Source organism: Hyaena hyaena, unplaced genomic scaffold, assembly GCF_003009895.1.
Source record: "Hyaena hyaena isolate Hyena2069 unplaced genomic scaffold, ASM300989v1 scaffold_273, whole genome shotgun sequence".
Taxonomy (NCBI): Eukaryota; Metazoa; Chordata; class Mammalia; order Carnivora; family Hyaenidae; genus Hyaena; species Hyaena hyaena.
In genome coordinates this window covers 643,118-670,901 of record NW_024080904.1, presented here as the reverse complement: position 1 = coordinate 670,901, position 27,784 = coordinate 643,118, and the positions used below count along the sequence as shown (strand labels likewise).

General features: G+C 44.4%; 1 protein-coding gene across 2 annotated transcripts in view; it reads right to left on the bottom strand.

The window, feature by feature from the left end:
* The window catches only part of ASTN2 (astrotactin 2), an 898,753-nt gene that overhangs the window by 621,134 nt on the left and 249,835 nt on the right, over window positions 1-27,784 (bottom strand). For both annotated transcript variants that reach the window (XM_039245856.1, XM_039245858.1), the window contains exon 4: window positions 8,412-8,564. In XM_039245856.1, coding sequence (XP_039101787.1) covers window positions 8,412-8,564 — 153 coding nt within the window. The remainder of the gene's footprint in view (window positions 1-8,411; window positions 8,565-27,784) is intronic.

Below are 27,784 nucleotides of genomic sequence, written 5' to 3'. Positions count from 1 at the left end.
AGACTGAATAAAATCTCCATGCCTGTAGGATGCAAAAATCAGCCCAACATTTTGTCCATTCGTCCTTCAAGAGGTGAACTCTTATTTCCCTACCCCTTTAATCTAAGGTGATCTCATGACCTGCTTTGAGCAACAGCATAAAACAGAAAGGATGATATGTGCTTTCCAGGCTCGGGCCTCAAAAGAAAACCTTGCATCTCCTTATTTGTGCTGTTTTTGGAACCCTTCCCCATTCAAACCAGCTGTGGATAGCTGGCTGACTGTAGGTACATGAATGAGGTCAGCTTAGCCTACCCCTCCCAGAACAGAAGAACTGCCCAGCTGAGCCTAGTGCAAATGCTCAACTTGGATTAAAAGCCAAATAAATGGTGACTATCCTAGGTCACAGGGTTCTGGAGTGTCTTATTATGCCACAGTTCTGACATGGTATTTGTGCCATTCTGATCAAAGAAATATCCTAGAGTTGTGACCTCAGGCCGACCAGCACCTGGCTCACCGCCTGTGCGAAGGCCACTTGTGATTGCCTCTCCACTTGCCAGCCAGGCGGAATTGACTGAGAGCCCTGTGCCATATTTTAGACAGACAAGGAAAACCGCCTGGAGGAGACATACACTTTTGGCAACGTAAACTTCTCTGAAAGACACAGCAGAGATTTATGGAGGCAGCTGTGTACTCTGACTACAGATCAGCCCTCCCGCACCTCAGCCCAACATGGCCTGGGGATCACTGGGCTCGTGGTGGCACTGGCCCTCTGGGGAAGGGCCTGAGGTCAAGAGAAGGAAAGCCAGAGACCCAGGGAAAAGGCTGCCCCACCAAATATGTATGGCATTGCCTGTCTTTGAAGGTACCAAGGCTCCACTCTCAGGATGCAGCTTATCCATGCAGTGCTTAAAGGAGCATCTCCACAAACACCTGGTACATCCCACAATGGCCCTGGGCAACCAGCTTGGTGGGGATCACCACATCTCCGGTGCTGGGGATGGAATCCCAACGAGAGTGAGCAGCTTCTAACTGCCCTTAAGAGCTAACGGTTCCAGGCAGGGTTTTCCAACTCCAAATACTGGACTTTTCAGTAGACAACAATACTTCCGAATCAGATCTATCATCAAAGACCATTTAAGTCAGAGGAGACCTGTGGAAATTATCTAGCCCATCACCTTTGCTTTCCAAATTAACAACAAAGATTGATTGGGTACTTACTATGTTCAGTGCAGCCTTCTGAGCACTTTACATGCATTAACTCTAATCCCCCGGCCCCCATGGAGGTGGCCACTAATACAATTTGTAGATTAAGTAATGCCAATTTAGCATAAAACGTCATTTCCTGAAGTTAAGCCAGTCAGAGGAAGAATTGGGATATGAATTCACATCCATCTGACTTCAAAACCTGAGCTCATTTCCACAAAGACACACAGCCTCTTAGATGGGGACACTGAGGCCGGAAGGGTTGGAGGTCTTGTCCAAGATCACGCAGCCCATTTGATTAATTGTCCATTAATCCATCAAGCATTAACTGAGCACCTGCTATTTTTTAGGCACTAGGCTAGTCAATGGAAGCCCAGGCATGACCTGGACATAACCACTGCACTTCATGAGTTTAATTAAGGGAGAAGAGAGGTGGCTATAATTTACTCTAATAAAAGGCAATAAATGACAAATATTACAAGGAAGATAGAGAAGAGGCTATCAGAGCTTCTGGCTCCTTTACCCTCCCTGACAGATAAGCCCTGATAGGTTCTTTTACTGCAGGACACTGTCTTCAGAATGTAGGCTTACACAAATAAATGCATTTTTTCCTGTTTATTGGTAAGTGGCTATAAATTATTCACTTAGTTGGGGGAAAATATTCAGAAACATTAATGGCTTTAAATTATCTGCCTTCCTGGGTTGTTGCTATGCTTGAATATGGAAAAGGCAAGTCCCAGGTTCAGTCTTTATTTCTCTGATTCACATCTTTGTTCTCCAAACCTCTTCCCCTTTATCAGCCTACCCTTTCTACCAAGGAGTTTTAGATAGAAGTCACTGCCCATTTGGCCAAAGGAAGTTTTGAAGCTGTATAATCAAAATGAAGTCCCACTAAAAACCATGAGATAATTAACAGGGCTGAGAGGAAGACTGGACAGACACCAGCTATCTGGGGAAGATAAAACTGTTGTTGTTTTTTTCTCCACCTCTCTGTCATTTCTCAACCTGTCTAAGTTGGAACTTCCAACTATCCACATTTGGTAGAATGTGGATAATTACAGTCCTTACCTTGTGGGGTCTGAAGAAGCTTTTAAATGAGATAATATGTGATGAGCACAGAACTTAAAACATACTAAGTGCTCAGGAGATACTATTGCACACATCTCATTAAACATTTGTATTCCATGATGCTCCCGGCAGTCTCCCTTTATCCGTGTATCTATCCATCCATCCATCCATCCACACATCCACCATTCAGCCGATTGCTATTCTATGCCAGTTCTGCTCTGCATTGTAGCTACAGAGAGACATAAATCACTGCCCTTCTCATCATGGGGCTGTCAGAGCTGGGGAGGGAGACAGATGCGTCCACACGTATTTACAATGGACTGTGATAAGGGCTGAGGCAGAAAGCAGAACCAGGCTGCATGTGCCCAGACAAAAGGAGTGGCTCATTCAGCTGAAGTAAGGGTTGAGGGTGGGCTTGGTGTGTGCTTTTCACAGAGAAGACTCTGAAACTGAATTTTGAAAAACAGCTAGTGATTTGCTATTTGGGGCAGAGATGGGGGGGGGAAGCAGGGTCTTTTAGGCAGGCCATGATTCATACACAAACTTGGAAAGCAAGGCAGGCTGGGTAAAGGGAAAGATGGCCGGTGTGCGGGAGGCTATGGAATGCAGAGGCTGGGGACTTGGAGGGAGGGAGCTGTAGGGCAGGCTGGAGTCAGGCTATGGAGATGACTTGTGTGGTGAGCTACGGCAACTTTTCACCCTATTAAACATGTCCCCTCCATCCTATACATTTTTGCTTCTAAAACTGAGTAAATGGGGCACCTGGAGGACTCAGCTGGTTTAGCATTCAACTCTTGGTTTTGGTTCAGGTCATGATTTCGTGGTTTCATGAGTTCAAGGCTCGCATCAGGCTCTGTGCTGACAGTGCGGAGCCTGCTTGGGATGCTCTCTCTCCCTCTTTCTTTGTCCCTTCCCAACTCACACACTCTCTCTCAGAATAAACAAAATTTTAAAAGATATTTAAAAAATAAATAAAACAATAAATGTACCCTTCCCTAATGGGTAAGAGCAGTGACATAACTAATAATAATAAAACAACAGTGATGAAATAATAACAGGGGCTCAGTTGGTTAAGCATCTGATTCTTGGTTTTGGCTCAGATCACGATCTCACAGTTCGTGGGTTCAAGCCCCATGTCAGCTCTGTGTTGACAGCCCAGAGCCTGGAGCCTCCTTCAGATTCTGTGTCTTTCTGTCTGCCCCTCCCCTGAACTCACTCACTCTGTCTCTCCCTCAAAAATTTAAAAAAAAAATAAAAACATTAAAAAAAATTTTTTTTAAAAAGATGGCTCCAGCCACCAGGGTGGAAGATGGATTTGTGGATGAAGGGGCTGATTCAGGACTCTAGACAAGCAATAATGAAACCTCAGCTTGGTCAGAGCCAGTGGCCCAGTGAGCATGGGGTGGATCTGGGAGTCTCTGCAAGTCACATGGGCACAACCCAGAGGACACTGATAACATCAGCTTTTCTCATGAGAGTCGTCCAAATGCCAGGCAAAATCCATATATGATCAGGCAAAATCCATATATGATGTTGGTATTACTAACACTATTTTACAGATGGGAAAACTGAGACTAAAATAGCTTCTTCACTTGCTTAAGATCATTCAGTCAGCCAACGGTGGTTAATGCAATATCAACTACAAAAATCTCACCTTTAAACCACTATCTAAGCTTCATGAACCATGGAAGCTCTTCTTGACATCAAAAGCAGTATTTCCTGGCTTTATCTTCATCCCCACATTCGCGTCTCACTTCCTGTGGATGCTGGGGAGTACCTGGCCAAGAGCTGCCTTATAAAACCCTGTCGGAGACAGGAGGGCAGCAGTCAAGTCCCCCACCGCCTTCCTCCATCTGCCTAAGGATGATGCACTTGGACATCCACGAGACCTCTCGGGAAGAAGCCAGAGCCACAGAAACACATCAGAGCCACTTTTAACCTTGTGGTCAAGTCCACGACACCGGTTCTCTGCTGCCCAATCCATCTGCTGTGAACTGCTAGGCCCCACGGGCTGGGCACGAAGCCCACTGAAGTAGAGTGAGGCCAGGTGCTCCCACTCTGGGCCAGTGAGCCCGGCGCCACCTCAGGGCCAGGGGGAAGAGGCAGACAGTGAAAGACTGAGGATCAGACCCTCATACTATGTCTGGGGGCTTTTGATGGTCAGTGCAGGCTAAAAGAACAATTACAAAACTGCATTTTTCTGTTCCTCATGATGTGAATAAATGTTCCGGGGGTTGGGGGGGGGTCACAGTCTGTGGTCAAGACAGTTGAGCAGCTATTGACCTAAACAAAGGAGCTCAGCTTTCTGTGCTACAGGACATCCCGGGGTCTTTACCAGTCGAAGATGCATTTGGGAACTTCCAAGAGGCAGAATTTCTAAAACTTGTATTGACCATGGAGTTCTTCTGTCCAAGAAAATCATGAGGACCTGTGGTGGTAAGCACGAGAGCTGGGAAGTACAGGGCTGGCTTATACTAGCCTTATTCTGTCTCATGAAAAAACTTTATCCAATGGTGGCAGTAAAATCCCAAGCACAATGTTATTAAGCCATTTTGAAAATTGCCTTAACAGCATCCACTTGAGCACAGTTAATGTGCCATCCATCAGTGAGTCTATCTCTAGGGGAAACAAGATTCTCTGGAGGTCTGTAGCAAGAGGCTTTGGTTTACTCTGGATCCCTCTTACATCACCGACTTGAAAGTTAAGAAAGTAAGCCACTTTCGAATGATCTTTAAGGTGAATGCACTCACTAATTCAACAAATATTTATTAAACACTTTCTCTGTATTAGGTTTATGAATATGAAACACATTGTTTTGAGGGGAAGATCATAGATAAGCAAACAAAAGTAATTTTAGAGCACGATATTATGGAAGAAATAAAAAAGGGTGATGTAGCAGGTCTTGGGACAGAAAGCATGAGACTGGGTGGTGTTGGAAGACAGTTCTGAGTAGCTCGCATGTGAGCTGAGAGCTGAAAGGCAGGAAAACAGCCAAGAGAACAGCTGGGGGTAGAAAGAAACAGAGCAAGGGGAAGAGGCTGCAAGTTCTCTGATTCCAAAGTGGGAAAGCATTTGTTATGTTTCTGCAATACAAAGTAGGTCAGTGTGGCCGGCCATGAAGAAATGCCAGGCAAGTAGAGAGCAGAAGCCAACCCCAGGTGGAACAGGAGTTTGGCAAATAGTTTGGATTGTATTCTAAGGACAACAGGAAACCACTGAATGATTTTTTTTAAGAGAGAGAGCATGTGCAGGGGAGAGGGGCAGGAGGAGAGAGAGTATGAGAGTCTTAAGCAGGCTCCATACAATGCGTGGAGCCCAATACAAGACTTGATCCCACGACCCTGGAATGATGAAATCAAGAGTCAAGAAAGTGACTTTATCTGGTTTATATTTCTAAAAAGATTAGTCTGGCTACTTTGGGGAGACTGAATCTCAAGGAAGGCACAGTTGTGAGCAAGAGGTAAAAGATGGCAGTGGTCATAGATCTGAGATACATTTAGGGAAAAAAATAATGCATTCATTCTCTTAGGTCCAATTTGACTTGCAAATCAAAAGAACTTGATATCCACTCATCGTCTAAGTCAAACAATGGGTTTTCATTAACAATCAGATTCTGAAATTCTACCCTAAGAGGGGGAGACAGATTCTGAAATGAAGGCTAAATTTGATGACCCCACTCCCCCCAAAAAAAGTTCCATGTGACATGGTTTATGGCATTGTTTAATGTAGAATTATCAGAAACAGCACAAATGCCCAAAAATAGAGGCCTCATTAAGACAGTTATTGTGCATAAGAGGGATTTGGGGGTAGGGAGTATTCAGTGGTAAAACACATGTTCAGAGGGGAAATCTTGGTGAGTGGTGGAAGAAAAATGATGGATAAGTAAAGCTCAATGTCACTACAAGGGACTCTGGACAAATGTTAAGAAAGAACAAATACAAGACAGAATTCTATTCAGCTCTTGACACACATTAGCTGAGCGTTCCACTGTGTCTACATTCACCACTTCATCAGATCTGCACAGTGATCTCTGGTTCAGGGACTGACATCCCATTGTGCAGAAGAGCAGACTGAGACTCAGAGACATCCACTGACTCTTTGAAAGACATGCAAGTTGAAGTTTACTGGGTTGGGATTAGCACCGGACACCGCTGACCTCAAAGAAACTTACTTATCCTATGCGTCGGTTCAACCCAGGATTTACTATGTGAATTCCAAAAAGGAATGCCGTTATCAACTTCTGTCTCAATTTATGACCTTAATGTGCAGATCTTAGTTTTTCACAGGATTCAGGATTTCACAGAATAAAGACCTAGACATTCTCTCAACAAAAAGCAACGTCTACCATGTATGCAGGCACTGATTTATTAGACCCAGAAATGCAAAGATGATTCGAACAATGAGACAAATTCCCACTGTCAAAAAATTCTCTTGTCTAGCTAAGAAGAGAACCAGGGGAGCAAATTATATTACACAAAAATGAAATCAGTGCTTAACACATACGTAAAGATATGGGAGAACTCACACATGTGAGAATTCAGACTGAATTTTGACTGTCAGCTAGTGGTATCTTCATGGAAATGTGCCATGCAACTTAAGTTTGGGAAAACACGTAGAACCTCACTAGCTCAGAACACAGTGGTTTAGGAGCTCCTGAGTGGCTCAATTGGTTAAGTGTCTGACTCTTGATTTTTGGCTCAGGTCATGATCCCAGGGTCAGAGGATCAAGCTCTACACTGAACGTGGAAACTGCTTAAGTTTTTCTCTCTCTCCCTGCTTTTCTCCCCAATTCTCTCTCTTTCTGTTTCTTGGAATAGAATTGAATAGAATAGAATAGAATAGAATAGAATAGAATAGAATAGAACAGAACACAGTGGTTTAGTTAAAAAGTTTGCAGCCCAGCTAGATTATTTCTTCCTGGCTCCTCCTTTACTAGGGTGTCCCTTTGGGCAAGTTACTGTAGCTTCCTGTGCCTTTTGATGCCATCTGTAAAATGGGAGCATCATGTACCTCCTTCACATTGTTGATGAAAATCAAATAAGAGGCATTTAGTATTTAGCCTGCTGCCTGCAATAATTATCAATAAATGACAACAATTGCTTTTGGGTCCAGTTAGGTCATTTCAGGCAAAGAGAATGCCATGGAAAGGAACATGGAAGTGAAACACACAGATTTAGGTGAGACATCAGAGAGACAAGAGCTCTGCCGTGGCTCTGAATGTCATCTTCCCAAGCCTGTGCACTCCTCATGGCACTGGACAGCCAATAAAGCTCTGGGAGAAGAAGAGGGACATCATCAGAACCACGTTCACAGGAACTAGAGGTGGGGAGAGCAGGGGGGAGCTGGAGGCTATGGAGTGGACATAAAGAGAAGGGAAGGGGTTTGGACGGCAGGCAATGATAAGGGGGTTCATCCCATTTACAAAGTCACAGAGATAACCAGAGAAAGAAAAATGTAATGATGATGATGAAGAGGAGGAGGAGGAGGAGGAGAAGGAAGTGTAGGAGGAGAAGGTGGAGAAAATGGGAAAAGAAGGAGCAGGATAAGGAAGGTAAGATTTACTTTTTCTAGCATGCTGGGCTGGGTGCTAGGCTAAGACAGCATCACAACCCTGTGATAGGAAGGGCTTGGAGAAGCAGAGCCACCTGCCCAGGGTGACATAGTTAGTTAACAACAGAACCAAAATTTCACTCTGATTCTGTATGATTTACAGCTCTCCTATGCTTGACCATGATACTATTCAAGCTTTTTGAAGAGCAACTCCCAAACCCATTCTGGGATCCTAGCTTGAGGACTGCCTTCCATGAGAACGTCTGCCTTCCTTGTACCCTACAAAGCAACTCCAGCTGAAATTGAAAGAACAGCTACTGTGCAGGTCAGGTCTCACGTTGAGCACTTTCCATAGACTGTTGCGATCTTCTCAGCCTGTATAAGAGATGGCTGGCCCATTCCTATCTCCAATGAGGCAGCTGGGGCTCCACACCTAGGGTTATGGGTCTGCTGTCTTCAAGCCTTAGCTGAACTAATGGATCAGGGAGACAGTGGCATGATTCTACGAGTCCAGGGAAGCAAGGGGAGGGGGCAACGCTCTTCCTGGGACCTTCAGAACCCAGGGACAGCCCACTGACACCCTGGTGAGTGCTGCTGGGAGGGCCTACCTCGAGACTTGCTCCTCCGCTTCCGCCTCCCTGCCGAGGCCCTGCGTGGGGCTGGCTGCAGCTGACCGATCTCGATGGGCGTGTTAGCGCGGAAACTCTCCTTGAACTTCTGCATCAGGGACTCCACTGTCTCCTGCGTCGCCTCAGCTGCTGCTACAGGGTGGGCAATGGGGCTGAGGTTAGGGCTCGCCCCACCCCTGACCCCTGGGTCTGGCCACCCTAAGTCCCGGGAGCTCCCTCCCTGACCCGTAATGATGGAGAAGTCACAAGTGCCAGAACAGATGTATCTGTTGGCCTCCTCACTTATGCATTCGACACATACCATGTTGCAGGCATTGCCCCAAGCCCTTGAGATATGATGGTGGAAAGCCAGATACAATTCACGATTCAGGGAATTCATGGCTTGGGAGGACACATATATAGGCATTCCCCAAAATGCAATATTTTTGTGATGGGACAGTACAGAACACTAGAGGAGCACCAAGAAGGGTCCTCTCACCCATCCTGGGAGTCAAGGCAGGCTTTCTGGAGGAGACACTATATCCACAGATGCCTTAAGGATGAATAGGCTAGCAAAGAGGGTAGAATCAGGGTAGGGTTACCAACGTGATGTAGGATAAGAAAGACTGCCTGCGTAGGAGGAGAGGCATGTGCAAGGATCCAAAGCCAGAAAAAGCATGGTGCTTGAGCAACTGACAGTTCAATGTGGCTCCAAGGGAGCGTGCAAAGAGAAGAGGAGGCCAGAGTGGTAAGGTCACTGTCAATCACATCTAGGAACTTGGATTGCATCCTAATGGCAGAAGTTATTCACTGAAAGGCTTAAAACAGAAAACTGGTATGTTCAAAATAAGTCCCTTTGACAACAATTCCTAATAGAGGTTGGCAAACACACGCAGAAGTAGAGAGAGAGGCCAGTGCAGCGGTGTGGTAGCCAGCCAGACACCATGGTGGCCTGAACAGAACAGTGGCAGTGAAGGAAGATGGGAGCCCGTGAGTCAAATCACATTTGAGGAGATAAAATAATAGTACTGTGATATGGAGATCACTTGGTACAATATCTCAATTTAGGAAAACTGAGCCCCCCGACCCCAAACAAGGCATATAACTCACTCCAAGCCAGCAAGTGGCAAAGTCAAGTCTTCTAACTCCTGGCCCAATGTTCCATTTTTATCAATACCCTCGATGGAGTTGTTAGTAGCCTCATTTCTATAAAATTGCAAAATTGAGACAGGTAGAAAGTTCCAGAGAATGGTGAAAGTGAAGTCAAAAGGGCATAGAGAAGAAGGTGGAAGATAAAAGAGAAAAAAAAAAAACAGCAGAGAAGCTCAAGAAGGAAGGAGAGAGGCAACATAAAAGGCAAAGAGAGGAAACAGGAAAGAGGTAAAGGAAATTGTCTAAATGGCCTCACTGCCTTTGTTCTGAGACATTCCCAAAGAGAGTCCCAACTTTGAAATCTTCAAGCTCAGCCTTCCCTCCATCTATGTCTCTGGAGGCAAGGACATTTCTTTGGTTTGAGCTACCTGCTGTCTGAGTCCAGGGAATGGTACATGCAAAAGATTCATACTTCTTTGAAGGGGTTTCACCAGACTGGACAAAGAAGGCTTCTGAACATCCTAATGCCAATTTCTAAGGAGCTCCTGTTTTCCTAGGTGAGGTTATTAGCTTAGACAGATGCATCTGGGGGCATAGCTCATACCCAGACGGCTGTTTTGGGCACTGGGCTCTGTGAGAGGCTCTGTCTTTTATGACATTGGGGAGCATCTATATTTGCTAAGGAAAAGACAACTGACAATACAGATGGAACATGGTGGCATTATAACTTTCTCATCTGCCTGTCTTGCTTTCTGGCAAGATTCTCTCCACTGAGTGTACTTAAAGGTAAACCACAAAGGAGATCCCAAACATGGGACCCGCTATCCAAGCCTGTGATGGCACAGCCCTCCAGCAAGAGGCTACTCTTTAAATTCTGAGAATCACTGCCACACCCAGTCTTATAAACCCGGAGATGAGAGTTATTGGCCCCGAATTGTAAGGTTTGGGATATACTGTGGTCAAGAGTTTAGAGTAAGCCATAGTCTGGAATCCTCAAAGGGAGGGACCCATACATGCGCACCAGCACCCATGCCTTCAATCATGTTCCTATGCGTTCATTCATCCATTCAACAGTGTTTCCAGAAAACCCATAATGTATCTGGGACAAGTGTAGGAGGTATTGTTTTAGCTCAGGCCAACCATAACAAAAGTCATAGATGGACAACTTAACATAAATTTATGTGCTCACAGTTCTGGAGGCTGGAAGGCTGAGACTAGGGTGCCAGCAGGGTTGGGGTCTAGTGAGGTGTCCCTCCTTGGCTCACAGATAGTCACACTCTCCCTGTGTACATGGTAGGGAGAGAACCACAGGCAGAGAGGACGAGGCTAAGAGAAAGAGGGAGGGGAAGAGACAGATCTCTTCCTCTTCTTCTAACACCAGAGTCCTATCTAATTAGGGCCCCACCTTTATGATCTCATTTAATTTTAATGACCTCTTAGATATCTGTCTTCAAATACAGTATGCTATGGATTTTACTGTGTCCTTCCAAGTTTCCTAGGTAGTAGTCCAGAGCCCCATTGTGACTGTATTTGGAGACAGGGCTTCTAATAGGTAATTAAGGTTAAATGAGGCCATAAGGGTGAGATCCAGATCCAATAGGATTGGTGCCTTTATAAGAAGAGGAAGAAATCACTCTCTCTCTCTCTGTCTCTCCCTCTCCTAACATACACGCATACACCAAGGAAAGGCCATGTGAAAACCCAGTGAGAAGGAAGCCGTCTGCAAGCCAGAACCCAACTGTGCTGCTGTCCTGATCTTGGACTTCCAGCCTCCAGAACTGCGCGAACATGAGTTTCTGTTGTTTAAGCCCCCAGTCTACAGCATGTTGTTATGTCAGCCCAAGTAGACAACCCACGATCACATCGAGGTTAAGGCTTCGGCATAGGACTCTGCGGGGGACGTAAATGTGCAGCCCAGAACAAGATACGATGGTGAAGACAACCAACCCCTCCCCCCATGCCCGCCATATAGACAAGATAGACCAAGATTAATGAAATGACAGACACGTACATGTAAAACTTTTTAGGTGATATACAGCCCAAATGAGAAGTAAAAAAGGATATAATAGGCTCTATTAGCATAACATGACCTAGTTTAGGAGCATCATGGACACATGCTTCAAGAAATGAGTGGTGGGACTAAGGTCTGAAAAGAGTATGAGTGAATCAAGAGATGAGGAAGGAAGGAAGGGGTGAGGGATGAGAACACCAGGGCAGGGGAAGGGTGAACCCAAAGAGCCCATTTAGGAGAACGAACACCAAAGGAGCTGATCCACCCCTCGCCAGGCCTGAAACACTGAAAGCGACTGGCATGAGATCATGCTGGCGAGGGAGAAGTCCTAAGCCCAACACCAACCCTAACCCTCCTGGAACTGATTAAGGACAGAACACGCCGACGGTTTCAGACAGAAGAGTGACTTGATCAGATTTTCATTTAGGGAGGATTGTTCCAGCGGCAGAGAGCAGAATTCATGGAGAGAAGGGAAGACATGGAAGTGAGGGGATCAACCAAGATGGTGCAGTTGTGCAGAAGTCCACACACAAGATGATGATCACCTGGGCAGGGTGCCAGGGGTAGAGACAGAGAAGTAGACAGGGAGGCAGAAAGAACAGAGACAGAAGTAGTACAGACAGAGAAGTGGGCACAATTGAGAGTTCTCTTGCAGGCACAACTCCCTCAGAAGGTGATGGCTGATTGGAAAAGGTAGAGGAGGGGGGGCAGGTATGGGGGATGACTTAGCCTGGCATCCACAGAGGCGTACTGAAGGCACCTCTCCACGAGAGCCCTGGAAGAGAAGACGTTCCAGAGGACTGAAAACACCAGTTGGGTCTGAGATACAAATGCGTGGTGTCCTCCAGACGTCTAGGTAGAAGTCTGAGTAGACAGCAGGTTGTGTGGGTCTCACATTCCCAAGAGAGATCTAGACTCCATGGAGGCCCCCACACAGGCATTCCTTGGAAAAGGTACAGAAGCACTACGTGTAGTGGTTCAGAACATGAGCTTCCGGCACAGTGCAGACAACAGAACATGTGTTCATTTCTGCTCTGTACTGGCTGCTCTCCATTCGCTCCCCCTGATCCCTCCCTATCCCAGGTTCATTCTGCCCCACTCCATGTTCTCCAGGCGGACCGTCTATGGGCCACATCTCTGCTCCTTGTTATTTGGCTACCGGTTGGCTTTGCCCAGTGGGACGGAGGATGCAGGAGGAAAGAGTTTGGAAGTATGTCTTCTCTTGCTCTTTTCTGGTCTCTGCACCCTTTACAATTACAGCTTCGGCCAGGGGCCCTGTCCACAGATCCCATCCTCACAGGCTGCAGGAAAACCATTTCTTCTCCCTGCCCCTTCAGTTCAAGGAGTTAGCAGTGGCTTCCTGACCTTTCCTGTCCCTGGTTCCTCCAACCTTCATGCTGATTCTCCTCACTCTGCCTACACCTCCATAAATAATTGCTTCATTGAGTTTCTCCTAAAAGTCTCATTTGAAGGTGCCTTCTTTGTCCAGCTGAGACCTTGACTGATACACCATCCCTTTCTGTCATGCTTCTGACATTCACCAGTTCTGAAGATCAGCCTCTTCCCATCCTGCTATTTCTGCTTTCTTTTCTCCTAACCCAATACAGCCTGGACAGGCTAGGAGGAGAGGCGGACACAGAGAGGGAAGGTTTGCTCCTCCCAGCGGCAAGGGTTTCTGATCAGGACTGTAGCAACTCTCATCCATCTGTCTGGCTGTCCTCACAGGGGCGGCCGTGCCAGGACCCCAGACTTACCGGGGACATGCCTGTATAAGCCCCTCCATGGCCTACTCCATCCTGCCTCCCACTCTCCCCTACCCGTACCCTTCTGATCCCTTTTGGTGGCTCTATCAATATCAATATATCAAGTTGTCCAAACAAGCCACACTACCTCCTGGTACCCGCTGAGCTCTGCCTCCCTAGAGCAGCAAAATGCTCACCCGTCGCCTGGATGAATGCAACAGATGGTGCTTGATCTGAGCATCGCAGCAGGCCCAGGAAAGGAGGGGGGAGGGGGAAGCCATCTCTTTCTGCCATGTGAGAGTCTGTCAAGTTTAATGGGTATGGACCGCTGGCACCCAAAGGAGAGGACTGCCAGACCCCAGGACAGAGAGGGGAAGAGAGAAAAGGGGAGGAGGGAGGAAGAGAGAAAGCAAGAATGGAAAGGAAACATGTGCTCAGCAGTAAAGGCTGGGGGCAAAAAGGAGGGGGCAGAGAGGAGTAGAAGGAATGGAGAGAGAGCAGGAAAATATACACAGGGAACAGGAAGGGCAGACATGGCAAGGGCAGGAGATGGGGCAGAGGAGGCAGGTGAAGGGGAAGGAGAGATGGGGAACAGGGTGAATCCTGAGGGCCTTTGTCAAGGCATGCAGTTTCTAGATACCAGGCCAGCTGCAGCCAGATTCTTTGCCCTGCACGCCAGGAACCACCCACTGTGTCCACCTTAGAACCCAACTATTCTGCACTCAGAGCCTCCCCCACACAGTCTGGGATGCCCTGTGACCAACCCTTGTATCGGCTCCTGCTTCACTTGCATCACCTTCTTCAACTTTTCTAGACTCATCCAGCCTGTGTAAGCAGAAAAATCACACTTCTTGAATATCAACTCTTTGCTAGGCCAAGGAGCCTGGCATCTCCTTATCCTTTACTCCTTAATTTCTCCTAACAAGCTTGAAAGGTAAGTATCATTAGGTGTTTCAAAATGAGGAAACTGAGACTCAGAGAAATTAAATAATCCCCTATGGTCACACAGCTTAGGAATTGCAAAGCTGGGAGTTGGACCCAGGTTACAGTGACACGGATGACCCTAGCTCCATCCACTGCATGGACCTACACAGATTATTTCCAGTTTGTTGGTGTATGGAAATGGATAGCCCAGTCTTGGGGTTTGGAGTTACTTCTCAGGGCCTGGAAAGTGACTCTGACAGCCCAGCCCCTCTTCAATCATCCAGGCAGGGAGTCCCAAGCAACCTGGCCTTGTCTGGAGCCCAGGGTTCAACCTGATTGGAGAGTGATCCGTTATGCTAGAGGAATCTTGCTCAGTGTTGCTGGTCAAGACAGATCCCAGGCATAGGTTCAACTCATATGCCATTTTGTTAGCTTCATCTCACTATAGAACTTATGCTCAGAGAACCAAGCCACAGGTGGGTATTCACTGGCCATAATGACTACTGTGAGTGAAAAAGCCATGCAGGTTCCAATGTCAACTCTGCCATTGTGTGAGCTTGAGTTACTCTCTTCTCTTATAGCTGGTGCTCACTTTCTTCCTTTGTAAGTGTCTGCAGGGCTGTGGGAGGACTGAATGGAAATATGTACATAAATTGTCTAACAGAGCTCCTAGAATATAGTAAGTGCCCAAGAAAGAGCAGTCATCACCAAACTTCTTATTGCTCACCCTTTGGCTTCACAATGAGTCTATCAATCCATCCATCCATCCATCCATCCATCCATCCATCCATCCATTTGTTCATTTGTTTATTTTGTTTTAAAAAATTTTTTAATGTTTTTATTTATTTCTGAGAGAGAGATAGACAGCGTGAGCAGGGGAGGGTCAGAGAGAGAGGGAGATACAGAATCTGAAGCAAGCTCCAGGCTCTGAACTATCAGCACAGAGAGAGGCTCAAACATGCAAACCATGAGATCATGACCTGATCTGAAGTTGGACGCTTAACCGACTGAGCCACCCAGATGCCCCATTCATTCATTCATTTTGAAACTCATCTGCATTATAAAGTATTCGCTTTGAAAATTCATTTAGAGATGCTGAGGCATAGGAGCACATGTACCTCAATGTTCATAGCAGCACTCTCCACAATAGCTAAAACATGGAAAGAGCCTAAGTGTCCATCAACAGATGAATGGATCAAGAAGATGTGGTTTATCTATACCATGGAATACTACATGGCAATGAGAAACAATGAAATCTGGCCATGTGTAGCAACATGGATGGACCTTGAGGGTGTTATGCTGAGCGAAATAAGTCAGGCAGAGAAGGACAAATATCATATGTTTGCACGTATAGGAGGATTAGGAGGAACTTGACGGAGGAACAAGCGGGAGAAGAAGGGCGGAAATGGTGGGGGAAAGGGAGAGAGGCAAACCATGAGAGACTCTTGAATGCTGACAAAAACTGAGGACTGATGGATGTGGGGGGGAGGGGGGATGGGCATGGAGGAGGGCACTTTGGGGATGAGCACTGAGTGTTATGTAGAAACTAATTTGACAATAAACTATTTGTAAAAAAAATAAAAAATAAAAAAATAAAAGGCAAATACAAAAAAGAAAATTCATTTAGAGAGTATATAGTTCCTCCTTTGTTTAAATGTTTACTCATTTTTGAGGGAGAGATAGAGAGAGAAGGGGGGGCAGGCAGTGGGGGAGGGGCAAAGATAGAAGGAGACAGAGGATCCAAAATGGGCTCTGCACCAATAGCAGCAAGCTCGATGCGGGCTTGAACTCACAGACCATAAGATCATGACCTGGGCCAAAATCAGACCCTCAATGGAATGAGCCACCCAGGCACCTGAGTATAGTTCCTCTTTTATTTAGATGTGAAAACAAAGGCACTAAGAGACAAAGTCACAATAAAAGCCCACAGAAGACCAAGGGCCAGCTCTCAGATCTCCTGTTTCCACTACTCTTCTCTGATTCCCAAAATTCTAAGATAACTTTAACCTCAGATGTAGTGATGTTTACTTGTATGTATCAAATTGTCTAGGCCATGGTATCTAGATAGTTGGTCAAGCATTATTCTAGATGTTTCTGTGTAACTCTTTTAAAGGTATGATTAACGTTTAACATAATAGACTTTGGGTAAGGCAGATAACCCTCCATTATGAGGGTGGGCTTCATCCAAATAATTGAAGGCCTTAAAGGAAGAATGACTAGGGCACCTGGGTGGCTCAGTCAGTTAAGGGCCTGACTCTTGATCTTGACTCAGGTCATGATCTCACAGTTTGTGAGATCCAGCACCATTGTTGGGCTCTGTGCTGACAGTGTGGATCCTCCTTAGGATTCTCCCTCCACGCTCCTCTCTCTGTCCCCTCCCTGTTCTCTCTCTCTCTCTCTTTCACGCACACATACACACACACACACACATTCTGTTTCTCTCTCTCTCTCTCTCTCTCTCTCTCTCTCACAAACACACACACACACATTCTGTTTCTCTGTCTCTCTCTCTCTCTCAAAATAAATACATAAACATTAAAGAAATAAGTAAAAAGACTGACCTCCCCCAAGGGACAAAGAATTCTGCCAGTCAACTATCTTCAGACTCAAGCTACAACATTAAATGTTCCCTGAATCTTGGGCCTAATGTTCTACTCTGATGATGTGGGACTTGTCAGCCTCTGGAATCACAGGAATGATTTCGTTAAAACAAATAAGCAAATCCACAAACCAACCAACCTCTAGATAGATGCTGATAGAGACAGAAAGAGATAGGCAGCTGGAGAGATAGAAAATATATATGATCAATAGGTGATTATAGACATAGAAACCCCTCCTATTGGCTCTGTTTCTCTGGAAAACCCTGACAAATACAGACCTCAGCTTGTGTCCCCAGACTTTGAACAGAGCACATCTAGATGCCAGGATTTGGAGGGATGGTAATAAAAGAAGATATCCCAATTCTTTTTTTAAAAAAAAAAATTATGTTTTATTTATTTCTAGGAGAGAGAGAGAGACAGCATGAGCAGGGGAGGATCAGAGAGAGAGGGAGTCACAGACTGAAACAGGCTCCAGGCTCTGAGCTGGCAGCCAGCACAGAGCCCGACGCGGGGCTCGAACCCACGTACTGCGAGATTACGACCTAAGCGAAAGTCAGGCGCTTAACCGACTAAGCCACCCAGGCGCCCCGAAGATATCCCAATTCTAAAGCATATGACAGCTGGGAAGACCAGCTATAAATACAAAGAACCATCAATTTGGGAAGTTGTGAGAGTCCCATCAGTGAATCCAACATTACATCTCATGTAGGGGCTACCTCTTCATGGAAAGAAAAAAAATCAAGAACAGTCAGTATTCCTCAGCCAGATGACAATACTCTGCTAGCAGAACAAATTTAAAACCGCATACACATTTTTTTAAATGGCTACCCCTTCCAATTCGCAGGGATAAAAAGTTGATGGATGGAATTTTCTCACTTTTTAGTTTGTTTCTCACACACATTTTCTTAAACCTTTGATGGCTGCTACAGCTTATCTTCAAGCAAGTGCCTACAGGCAAGACAAATGAACACACAGCAGCAAATATAAATTGAAAAACTTGGGAACAGCCTTTTCTTATACACACCATCTTGGGCCTGTCAGTGAATACTGCAGACTTGTAGGGTGGTCATAATTTCTGCTGGAGAACCGTATCAAGTTTGAATGATGGAATTAGAATGAGTGATCTTTTCCTTGTTCTGTTAAAAACACAATACCTTCCAGGTTCTCTGGAGCAGGCTCCATGGTCCCCTAGCCAGGACACAGATGGTCTCTAAGATTTCTTCCAGCTCCGTGGCCCTGTAGTTCTAAATGTAAATGGAATTGTGCTTTCACTAAGATGAATGCAGTAACCACAAGAACAGTACTGTTGAATTTGCAAAGTCTTCTTATCTCTCAGCAATGTTATCCTTAGAATCTCCTATTTTATAGAACCCAGAGAAACAAGAGAGGTTTCCAAAGTTTGGGCTGGAGTTGAATCAACAGACAAACAAGTCCTGTTCAAGAGAGGTAAGGTCAAGTAACTGGACAGGTAAGGTCAACACCTTCTTGGTCACTTGATTACCATCGGGACAGCAAGGCATGGCTATGAAAAGGCTTTGCAATCAGCTGTAGTTTGGAATGCTAAGCCCCGTTTCCTACCAGCTGTGAGATGTGGGCAAATCATTTATCTACTCAAAGTCTCAGCTTCCCCAAGTGTTAAGCTGAGGTTTGCAATTCCAAATTCATAAAGCTGTTTTTTGGATTAAATGAGATGCTAAAATGCTTATCACAGTGCTTGATGCAGAGGAAGCATTTTAAAAATGAGAGTTAATACTGTTATTTTTATTGCCAAAAAGATCTTAAGCACATCAGTCATAGCAAATGTGGATCTTCAGCCCAAATCTGTGGGGCATATTCAAGTCCAGAACCTGCTGGGACTCACAGGCGCCAGCCAGATTCCTCTTCCAGGTTCATCCTTTCTGTAACTGCACAAGAAGGCCATGCATGGGGCTCTGCACACCCTGGGAATGGAGGGCTGCTTACATTCTACAACTGGAATTCTTCAGCCAACACCATCACTGGTTGCTGTATCCAGAAGTGGGCATTGGGGACACAGTGATGGACTGAACATCACCCTGTCTTTAAAACAGGACACTGTTTCATGGAAGAGACAGGAAAACATAATGAAGATAGGGGGTGCTAAATGCCCAGGGAACTATGACAAGGACACACCCTCCAATTGCTTTTGCAAGTGGAAAGGCTGTAGGAAATTCCTGGAAGAGAGGTCAACTCACCTGAGCCGGAAGGAATGCAGGGCCAGGTAAAGGGGGCTGTATAAAGGGTGCCATCAACAGGCAGCAGGGGCAAGGATTGTAGAGAAAACTCCACTCAGTTTGGTTCTTTTTGAGCTTAAAGTGGGGGGGGGCGGTGATATTATTGCCAAGAACGTCCATCTTCACTGGGAAGAAGAGTGGCTCTTGCTACACACTCCTACCTCCTTTCCCAAACCTTAGGTCAAAAAGCCCACCTATTTTGAGAGCCCTGCCTTCCAGCCCCACTATCCTTTCCTGTGCTTATTGCTATTATCTCAGATCCTCTGAGTATAGTGCAAGCATATCCTGAGATCCAACAGACTTGAGTCTAACCCCATTCTCTCATTTACACAGGATGTGGCTTTAGGTGTTGGGTGCATTTCATAAACTGCCCTAACATCTGGTTCTTTGCCTGTAAAACCTTGAGCATAAATCTCCCTCAAGAAGTATGGGGTTTTGTGGGTTTTTTCTGGTTAAAATTCAAAGCAATGACATATGCAAAGTGCTTAGCTCAGTACCCAAAACGGATTAAGCATTCAACAAAGTATAGCCTTTATTATCATTACTGTTAGCCGGCTTAAGTGAGATAAGCTTGCAGAGGGCCTTGCACCAAGTCAAAGCTTAATGCATGCTGAGTTCTTCCCTTTCTTTTTGGGCAACTCATCACCTTTCACTAAGGATGTGGACTCTAACTCCCTCTTGTCCACCCAAGTATAATTTTTACTATCATCTCTGGCTCCTGTAGAGTTCAAGGTTCCATTTCTACTCTACTTCAGGAAATCCTGTCACGGTTTTATCAGATGTAGCCATAATCTAGATGTAGCCATAATCTGGACGTGGATACGGCTACAACATAAATCCTGGAGCCAAAATTTTTGATCATGACCCTCTATCTACCCTCTTGCCTTTCTCTGTTGTGCTCTTCAAGTCTGTGCTCTGACCTAGGAATTACCAGGTCTCAGATGCATGTGGTGCTGATGAAAATCTAGCTCCATCATCATGAGCCAGAGGAAGCTATTTTCTGGCAGGAGAGAGATGCCCACCCTCATTCCCCTATGCCCTTCCTCCCCAGAAGTTTAATCTTTTCTTGCTTTCACATTTTCCCCCAGAGAATTAGCTTAGAATTCTCTGGTTGATCTGTTACCAAGGTTCACTTAAATATACCATTCCAACTTGTCAAGGACATCTCATTAGTCATCTAATCATTAATATAACAGCAGTAATAATAATAATATTAACCATTTATGAAGTGTTTTCAATGTGGTAAGTTTTAAGGTAAGCATAGCTATGATTTAAGGTAATTCTCATAATGGCCATGGGGCATGGAGTTATTAGCCTCGTTTCTTCACCCTGCCTCCCCCTCGCCACTAGCACCCTTGCTATAGTCTCATTGCATACGGAATGCACTTCATTGCTCCTTGATTTGCTCTGGTCTGTGTGACTTGTTTTGGCCAATGGTATTTGGGTAGAAGTCAGCCTATGTCGGTTATGAGCATCGGCTTCAAGAGGTACCACAGACTTCTGCTCACACATTTACACCTGCCACCACCACAAGGAAGACCTGTCCGAGGTAGCCCGCTGGTGCACAGAGGATGAACGACACACAGTAGATTCACAGCTCTGCAGCAAGGAACAGAGGTACCCTTCTCTTAGAGCCCAGGTCACTGATCCCAGTCACTCTGCAGATGATAAGCATGCCTATCTAAGACGAGCATAACATTCCACTCAATTCTCAGACACATGACAAATTGATGTTTATTATACTATGGCACTGAGATTTTGTAGCTGGTTGTTATGCAGCTCTATTGTGGCAATGACTGACTGGTATACAACCCATCAAGATACAGATTATTATTTTCATCTTACAAATGGGTGAGTGAGGCACACCAAGGTTAATTAATTTTTCAAATGTCATATAACCTCTGAATAGCAGCCCTGGACAAATATCTTCAAATACTACTCCATGGATTGTTTTGGAATGTGACCAACAAACGTGATTTAATGAACTGGCTTACACATTGGAGTTGATGAAAGTAACCCATTAGCCAGCTTCCCTTTAGTCCCTATTAATAATTATGAAGAACATCTCAGAAATAACAATGACCAAAAACTGAGGGGTCCCTCTTCGGTGGCATAAAGACTATGAACACATCTATTCAGAGCCTGCAGGGCCGGGCTATGCTTGGCGAATGAATAAATAAAGGTTTCAAGGTATATATGACTGGGCACTGAATGAGGGGTATGAAAAATACACGTGGTGACATCAGTTCATTACTAAGCCATGCAATGGTGGGGGAGGGGGCCTTCCAGGGAGCAGAATATGAAACTTGTACAATCATACTACTTCAACTGGCAGACTTTCCACCCATCTTCCTTTAAACTAAGGGCCTATCTTTCTAGTGCAAAAGGGTGGTTATAAATTTAAACACATGTAAGTCAACTATAGCAAATGGCAGGGATTTTGGAGTGAAATTAATGCAGCTGCATTATAAATATGTCCTATTTCTCAATATTAAACTCTTAAAAATAGACTGGCTAAATATATAGGCAGTAATGGATTGAGGCTGAGTTGGCGTTACTATAAGGCTTGGGATTTTCCATTTAATGACTTATAATTTCAATTTCCCATTCCTCCATGACAGTGAGCGCAGGTTTGCTTTATTATTCACGATTACATGCCACCACCACACAAAAATGAAAGGAGAAAACTACAGAGCAACATCAGCAGAGGGGGGAGAGCAGAGACTCCCGAACTGAAAACTCAGCAGATCTGGGAGAAGACCCAATCTGCAGTTCCAGCTCAGCTGCTGTGTGACTTTGGATACCTCAGCCAGCCTCGCTGAGCCTCAGGAAATAAAAATTCTCTGTGAGATGCATGTTACAGCATGTGATAAGCTGGGCCTCTATGCAGTTTGTAATATTGCCACTTCGCTACAGCTTAATAAAGACTGGGCCTCTAAATTCTGTTTTCTCACATCCTTGAACATATTGCCAATGTCCATACAAAGAAGGGAGACAAAGCAACATGGTAGAAACACTGAGGTTCAAATCCTAGATCTGCCTATTAGCATATATCACCCTTGAGTTCGGCGACCCTGCCTCTCTGATCCTCAAGTGTTCTTGATCTATTTCATGGAGATGAGGTCATCCACAGGAAAGGTTTACATAAGCACACTAGTGATACCACCGCCTCGTATTTGTTGACTTGTTGACTGTTTACTCTATGCCACATACCATGACCTCATATCCCACTCACCACAAGCTTGAGGAATGGGTGACATTAGAATCACCCTATGGGGACACAGCTTGATCTAGAGCCCAGGCTGGTCTGCCTCCTGTGGTTTTAACCACTCCTGAAATGATGTGGACAGCAGGAGGAACAGAAGAAGGCTGGGAGGGAACAGAAGAGGGACTAGGCTGTGGCATGCTGAAGCTGCCCCAAGCACCTACGGGGGCTCCTGTGTGGGTGTGGGCTCACACATGTATCTGAGGAATTAATTTTATTCCATGGTTAAATGATCTTGAATTACCTTCTTCTTTCCTTATTCTGTCCTGATTAAACTAGCTCAGCTAAGTATTATGGATACCTCGTTTTTTTTTTTTTTTTTTTTTCCTCCATCCTTTTCCCAGGGAGCAGCCAAAAAACTAAGCTAAGGCAGTAGAAAGAACTGGAAATCATGTCTTTAGCAGAGCGGAACAAATTCCTCCTCTGATGTTTTTTGGTGAAATAATAGAGATCCATCCTAGGGAGCCATTTGCACAGAGAGCCTGCGTGTACGAGCAGATGGGCCTTGAGGAATGCTCTCATTTTTTCGATGTGCACAATGAGGTAGAGAAATGTGATAAAAAAAAAAAAGAGAGAGAGAGAGAGAGAGACAGAGACAGAAAGAGAAACAGTGAGGCTGCAACAGAACCTTCAAACCAAGCTTCTGTAGCAGCAACACTGAAGGTTCTAAGAGCCCTGAAAGGAATCCCACGCTCCTGCCACTGTTCTGATAAGGGGTATTCTGGGATTATAAACATGTGCTGTCTTTCTCCTCTTGAGTGTCTGCCTCTTCTTCCCCACCTTTTAGCTCTTATCAGTCATCTCCTGATTTAAACCTCCAGAAGCGGGACCCAACATGCCTGGGTGAGCCGCAAGTGTCTGAGGAGATTTTTTTGGAGTCCTCACCAAAAAGGTACATTTTATAAACACACATTCAGCCAGGTATTCTTCGTTCCCCTGCTCACTATGTCATTTCCATTCAATAATCTGGGAATCAGAGATGTCAGTGTGAGTTAACAGTAAGGCAACCACTGCAAAAAAAAAAAAAAAATAATAGAAACATCAAGTCTTAGAACCAGAAGGTGAGAGCTCCACATGCATTGCTCAGACCACACCTAGGGGACAGTGTTCAGATCTGAATGTCACATTAAAAAATACTAGCAATGTAGGGGCCCCCAGGTAGCTCAGTCGGTTAAGCATCTAACTTTGGCTCAGGTCATGATCTCGCAGTTCATGAGTTCAAGCCCCATGTTGTGCTCTCTGCTGTTACTGCAGAGCCTGCTTCAGATCCTCTGTCACCCTCTCTCAGCCCTTCCCCCAATTGCTCTCTCTCTCTCAAAAACAAATAAACTTTTTTTTTTAATTAAAAAATATATTAGCAAACTAGAACAGGAGAAGTGTGAGAAGCTAGTCTGAAATGAAGGGTAGGAATGGTATCCCGAAGAACATCAGGAGCTACCTTCAATTACCTGAAGGGCTGCAGTACAAGTACTCTTTCTAATACTAATGTTTAATATTCTTACCACTGCAGCTATGTCCCATGAACCACGATACATGCTTTATATATAACTACAAGAATCATTTTATTTGAATATTTACATTGGGCCAAGCACCTGCTAAAATGTCCAAGAATTAATTTCATGTAATTTTCAATGATGCTGTGAAGCAAACTCTGTATCTTTTTTTTTTTTTTTAATAGATGGGAAAATGGACCCTGATTACATTCAGGTTCCTGACTAAGGCCAGGTTTTTCAGCCTCAGTATTACTTACATCTGAGGCTGGATAATTCCCTATTGTGGGGACTGTCCTATGTATTATGTAGGATGTTTAACAGCCTCCTTGGCCTCTGGCAATTAGATCCTAGCAGTCTCCTCCCCAAGTCGTGACAACCAAAAGTATCTCTAGAAATTGCTCAATTCCCCTGGATGGGGCAAAAATCATCCCTGGTTGAGGACCAGTACCCTAAGATGACCTAGGTGGTAAGTGGGAGGGCTGGGATTCAAATTTAGATATGTCTGGGACCAAGATTCATAATCTTAAGAATAACAGTATCATTAACAGCTCTAATAGTAATATCATTATCTTAGGAGCCCACTGTATGCCTGGAAGTAATCAAACTAAGATGCCACATTCCAAATATTATACAGAAGAGATTCAAATATTAAATAACAGTGAACTAAAAGACATACCAGACCAATGATAAACCTTAAAGTCCATTATTCTGTAAATTTAGACCCAGAGGTTCTGATTTTTATTACAAATGATTTTCAATAATTATGGAGGAAGAAAAATATCTTAAAATGAATTTTCTTCATTAGCAGACAATTAGCAGAAACTCAAGTTCACCTTGACCTCCTACGTATATGTGTATGTATAAGATCGGGAAGATGCCCCTCCCATCTCCCTTCCTTTATCCCTCCAACATACACACAGGCACCGACCCGTCTCCTGTCCATGAAGCTGGGCTCAGAATCAACTGATCCATTGTCTGGTTCTAGGTAGAGGATAGCTAAGATACAATAGCAAGTCGTCAGCTGTGCAGCAGACTGGAAAGTCTCCTCCTGTTTGTAGTAAATTAATGACGCCCGAGCAAAGAAGACATTGACAAGAAGGAAGCCCATTAACCTCCCACCTGCCTCTCTTCATGGTCAGAGCATCTACTCCTGAGCTGTATTTGAATGCAGAAGAGGAAAATGGAAGGGAGACATGCACATCTCTACCAATTACAGATGGGAATGAAAAAGACACATGGATCCAAGCCAGCGAGAAACCTGCTGGAAGTCAGTCATCCAGGTGAAATTTGAGTCAGTTCTCAAAAGAGCCTGATGATGCAGTGAATTACACCAGGATGAAGTTAAATTACAGCTGGACTGAGTTGGGCTAAACATAAAAGAGACTTCCTCAATTACCTCATGAGTCAAGCACCAAGATAAAAAATAAAAACAAAAAAGACAAGAGGAAGCTATGGAGCTCCCGTATCCAGAAAGCCAAATGCAGAGAAAAATCCACTTGTCGGGCTGACTTTGGCATTCACCTGCAAAGCACAGGGACTAGAGCAACATTTTTGATGCTGGGTGTGGTAGATCAAACAAGGATGAGACAGTTTTCCAAAGTGGCATATACATAAAGATGCAAAAGTCCAACGTCGTCTTCAGTTCAAAACATGACAAATCACTTATAATGGCTGGAGTTCAGTGCTCCTGGAGGAACGATGCTGCAGAGGAGGTGAGAAGAAGGCTGTGAACACATGAGGGAGAAGCCTGAATGTCGGGCTAAACACTTGAACTGTAGTCTGTATAATAGGGAAGATTATACATACAGGTATTATGAGATATATGGGAAGATTTTCATCAGAAGAGCAGCACTGTCAGAGAGGTACTTAAGAAAGATCAATGAGATTGCCAGTGTGGAAGAGGGTAAAGAATGGATAATGATAATCATGATAAAAAGAGCTGAATGGTATTGAGCCACTCAGCATGTGCCAGTAACTGTGCTAAGCATTTTACCTGAATTTTTCAATTTAATACTCAGAACAGCCATATGACATAAGCACTTCAATAAATTGCTCTTTGTAGAAGAATTTAAGCTTAGAATTCAAATTATGTTCAGGGTCCCAATACTAATTACTAGTTGAGTCAAGATATTAACGCTGGACAAATTTTATTGGCTATATTTATGCAAGAGGCTATGTAAGTCCTGACCAAAGGAGATACAGATATCGACTATGGCAATGTCAAAGGACATAGAAAACAAGATATGTATTTGAAACAAATACGTTTTTAGGGATTAGAATCGAGAGGAACGATAGGACTTAGGTCTAAATTGGAGGGGATACAGAGAAGCCAAGAATGCATCCTACTTTCCCCCAGGGAATAATATCTGATTATGATTTGAGAGGTAACTACATCCCAACATATCTAAAAGTTATCTGAAAGTTCCCCTTTTCGATTATAAAAGAATCACTGACTGCTTTCCTTGCCATAATCAACTCACCTGTAAAACTTGTTCAAAACATTCATTACAGAAAAGAAAAAGTAAAGTCACAGAATGAAGACATTTTTTCATCTGACCATCAACTCCAGTGAGTAACTGGTAACAGAGCAGAGACTATTGGGCAAAACCATGACCCAGATTCTAGGATTTCTAGAGGACTAGAGGGTTTAAGCAGACACCCAAGGAGGGTACCAGTTTAATAAGCAGGAGAGTTTGTGGACATCTGAACTGAAACCTTGAGTAAGCTCTGCTCATCCAAATATTTGCACTCACCTATTCAATCAGATTATCGCGGAGACTTCAGTGGCTTAGACCTGTAGGTCCAATCCTTGGAGTCTCACTGCTTTTCCTGGACACTGGATATATCACCTGCTCTGATCTTCATGATTTTCCCATCTTCAGCAATGTCTGAATCTTGTTTCTTACCCATGTCCTTCTGGATGGGCGTGACCCGCCCTATCTCACCCTCTCCGCAGTCACAGCCGTCATTCACATCCAAGCTAATTGTCTCCATCGATGTGTGCAAACTAACCATTTATGGGAAATGCCACGGAATGTTAATTTCATTTGGAACTGGATAATTGCAAAAAGCACACCCTTTTTTTTTATTATATAGAATGAATAAGTATTGTATTAATAGTGCCATTTCCAATTACAGCCCCAATCACAGGCCTGTCGTCCCCTAACTGTGGGTTATTTTTCATGGAGCATTTTTCGGAACAGTTTTCTTTTTAAATCCTTCCCCCCTACTCCCTTCCTCACATCATTGTAATTAAGATAATGCAGCGTAATTATAAACACATATTGGAAGCTTGAATGCCAGCATGGACCATCCAACTAGTGCTATAGACTTATTGAAATTTCTCAAGCAAAAAAAAAAAAAAAAAAAAAAAAAAGGGTGGAGCCATATTGAGGGAGAAGAATGCAGATTGGTGNTTTTTTTTTTTTTTAATAGATGGGAAAATGGACCCTGATTACATTCAGGTTCCTGACTAAGGCCAGGTTTTTCAGCCTCAGTATTACTTACATCTGAGGCTGGATAATTCCCTATTGTGGGGACTGTCCTATGTATTATGTAGGATGTTTAACAGCCTCCTTGGCCTCTGGCAATTAGATCCTAGCAGTCTCCTCCCCAAGTCGTGACAACCAAAAGTATCTCTAGAAATTGCTCAATTCCCCTGGATGGGGCAAAAATCATCCCTGGTTGAGGACCAGTACCCTAAGATGACCTAGGTGGTAAGTGGGAGGGCTGGGATTCAAATTTAGATATGTCTGGGACCAAGATTCATAATCTTAAGAATAACAGTATCATTAACAGCTCTAATAGTAATATCATTATCTTAGGAGCCCACTGTATGCCTGGAAGTAATCAAACTAAGATGCCACATTCCAAATATTATACAGAAGAGATTCAAATATTAAATAACAGTGAACTAAAAGACATACCAGACCAATGATAAACCTTAAAGTCCATTATTCTGTAAATTTAGACCCAGAGGTTCTGATTTTTATTA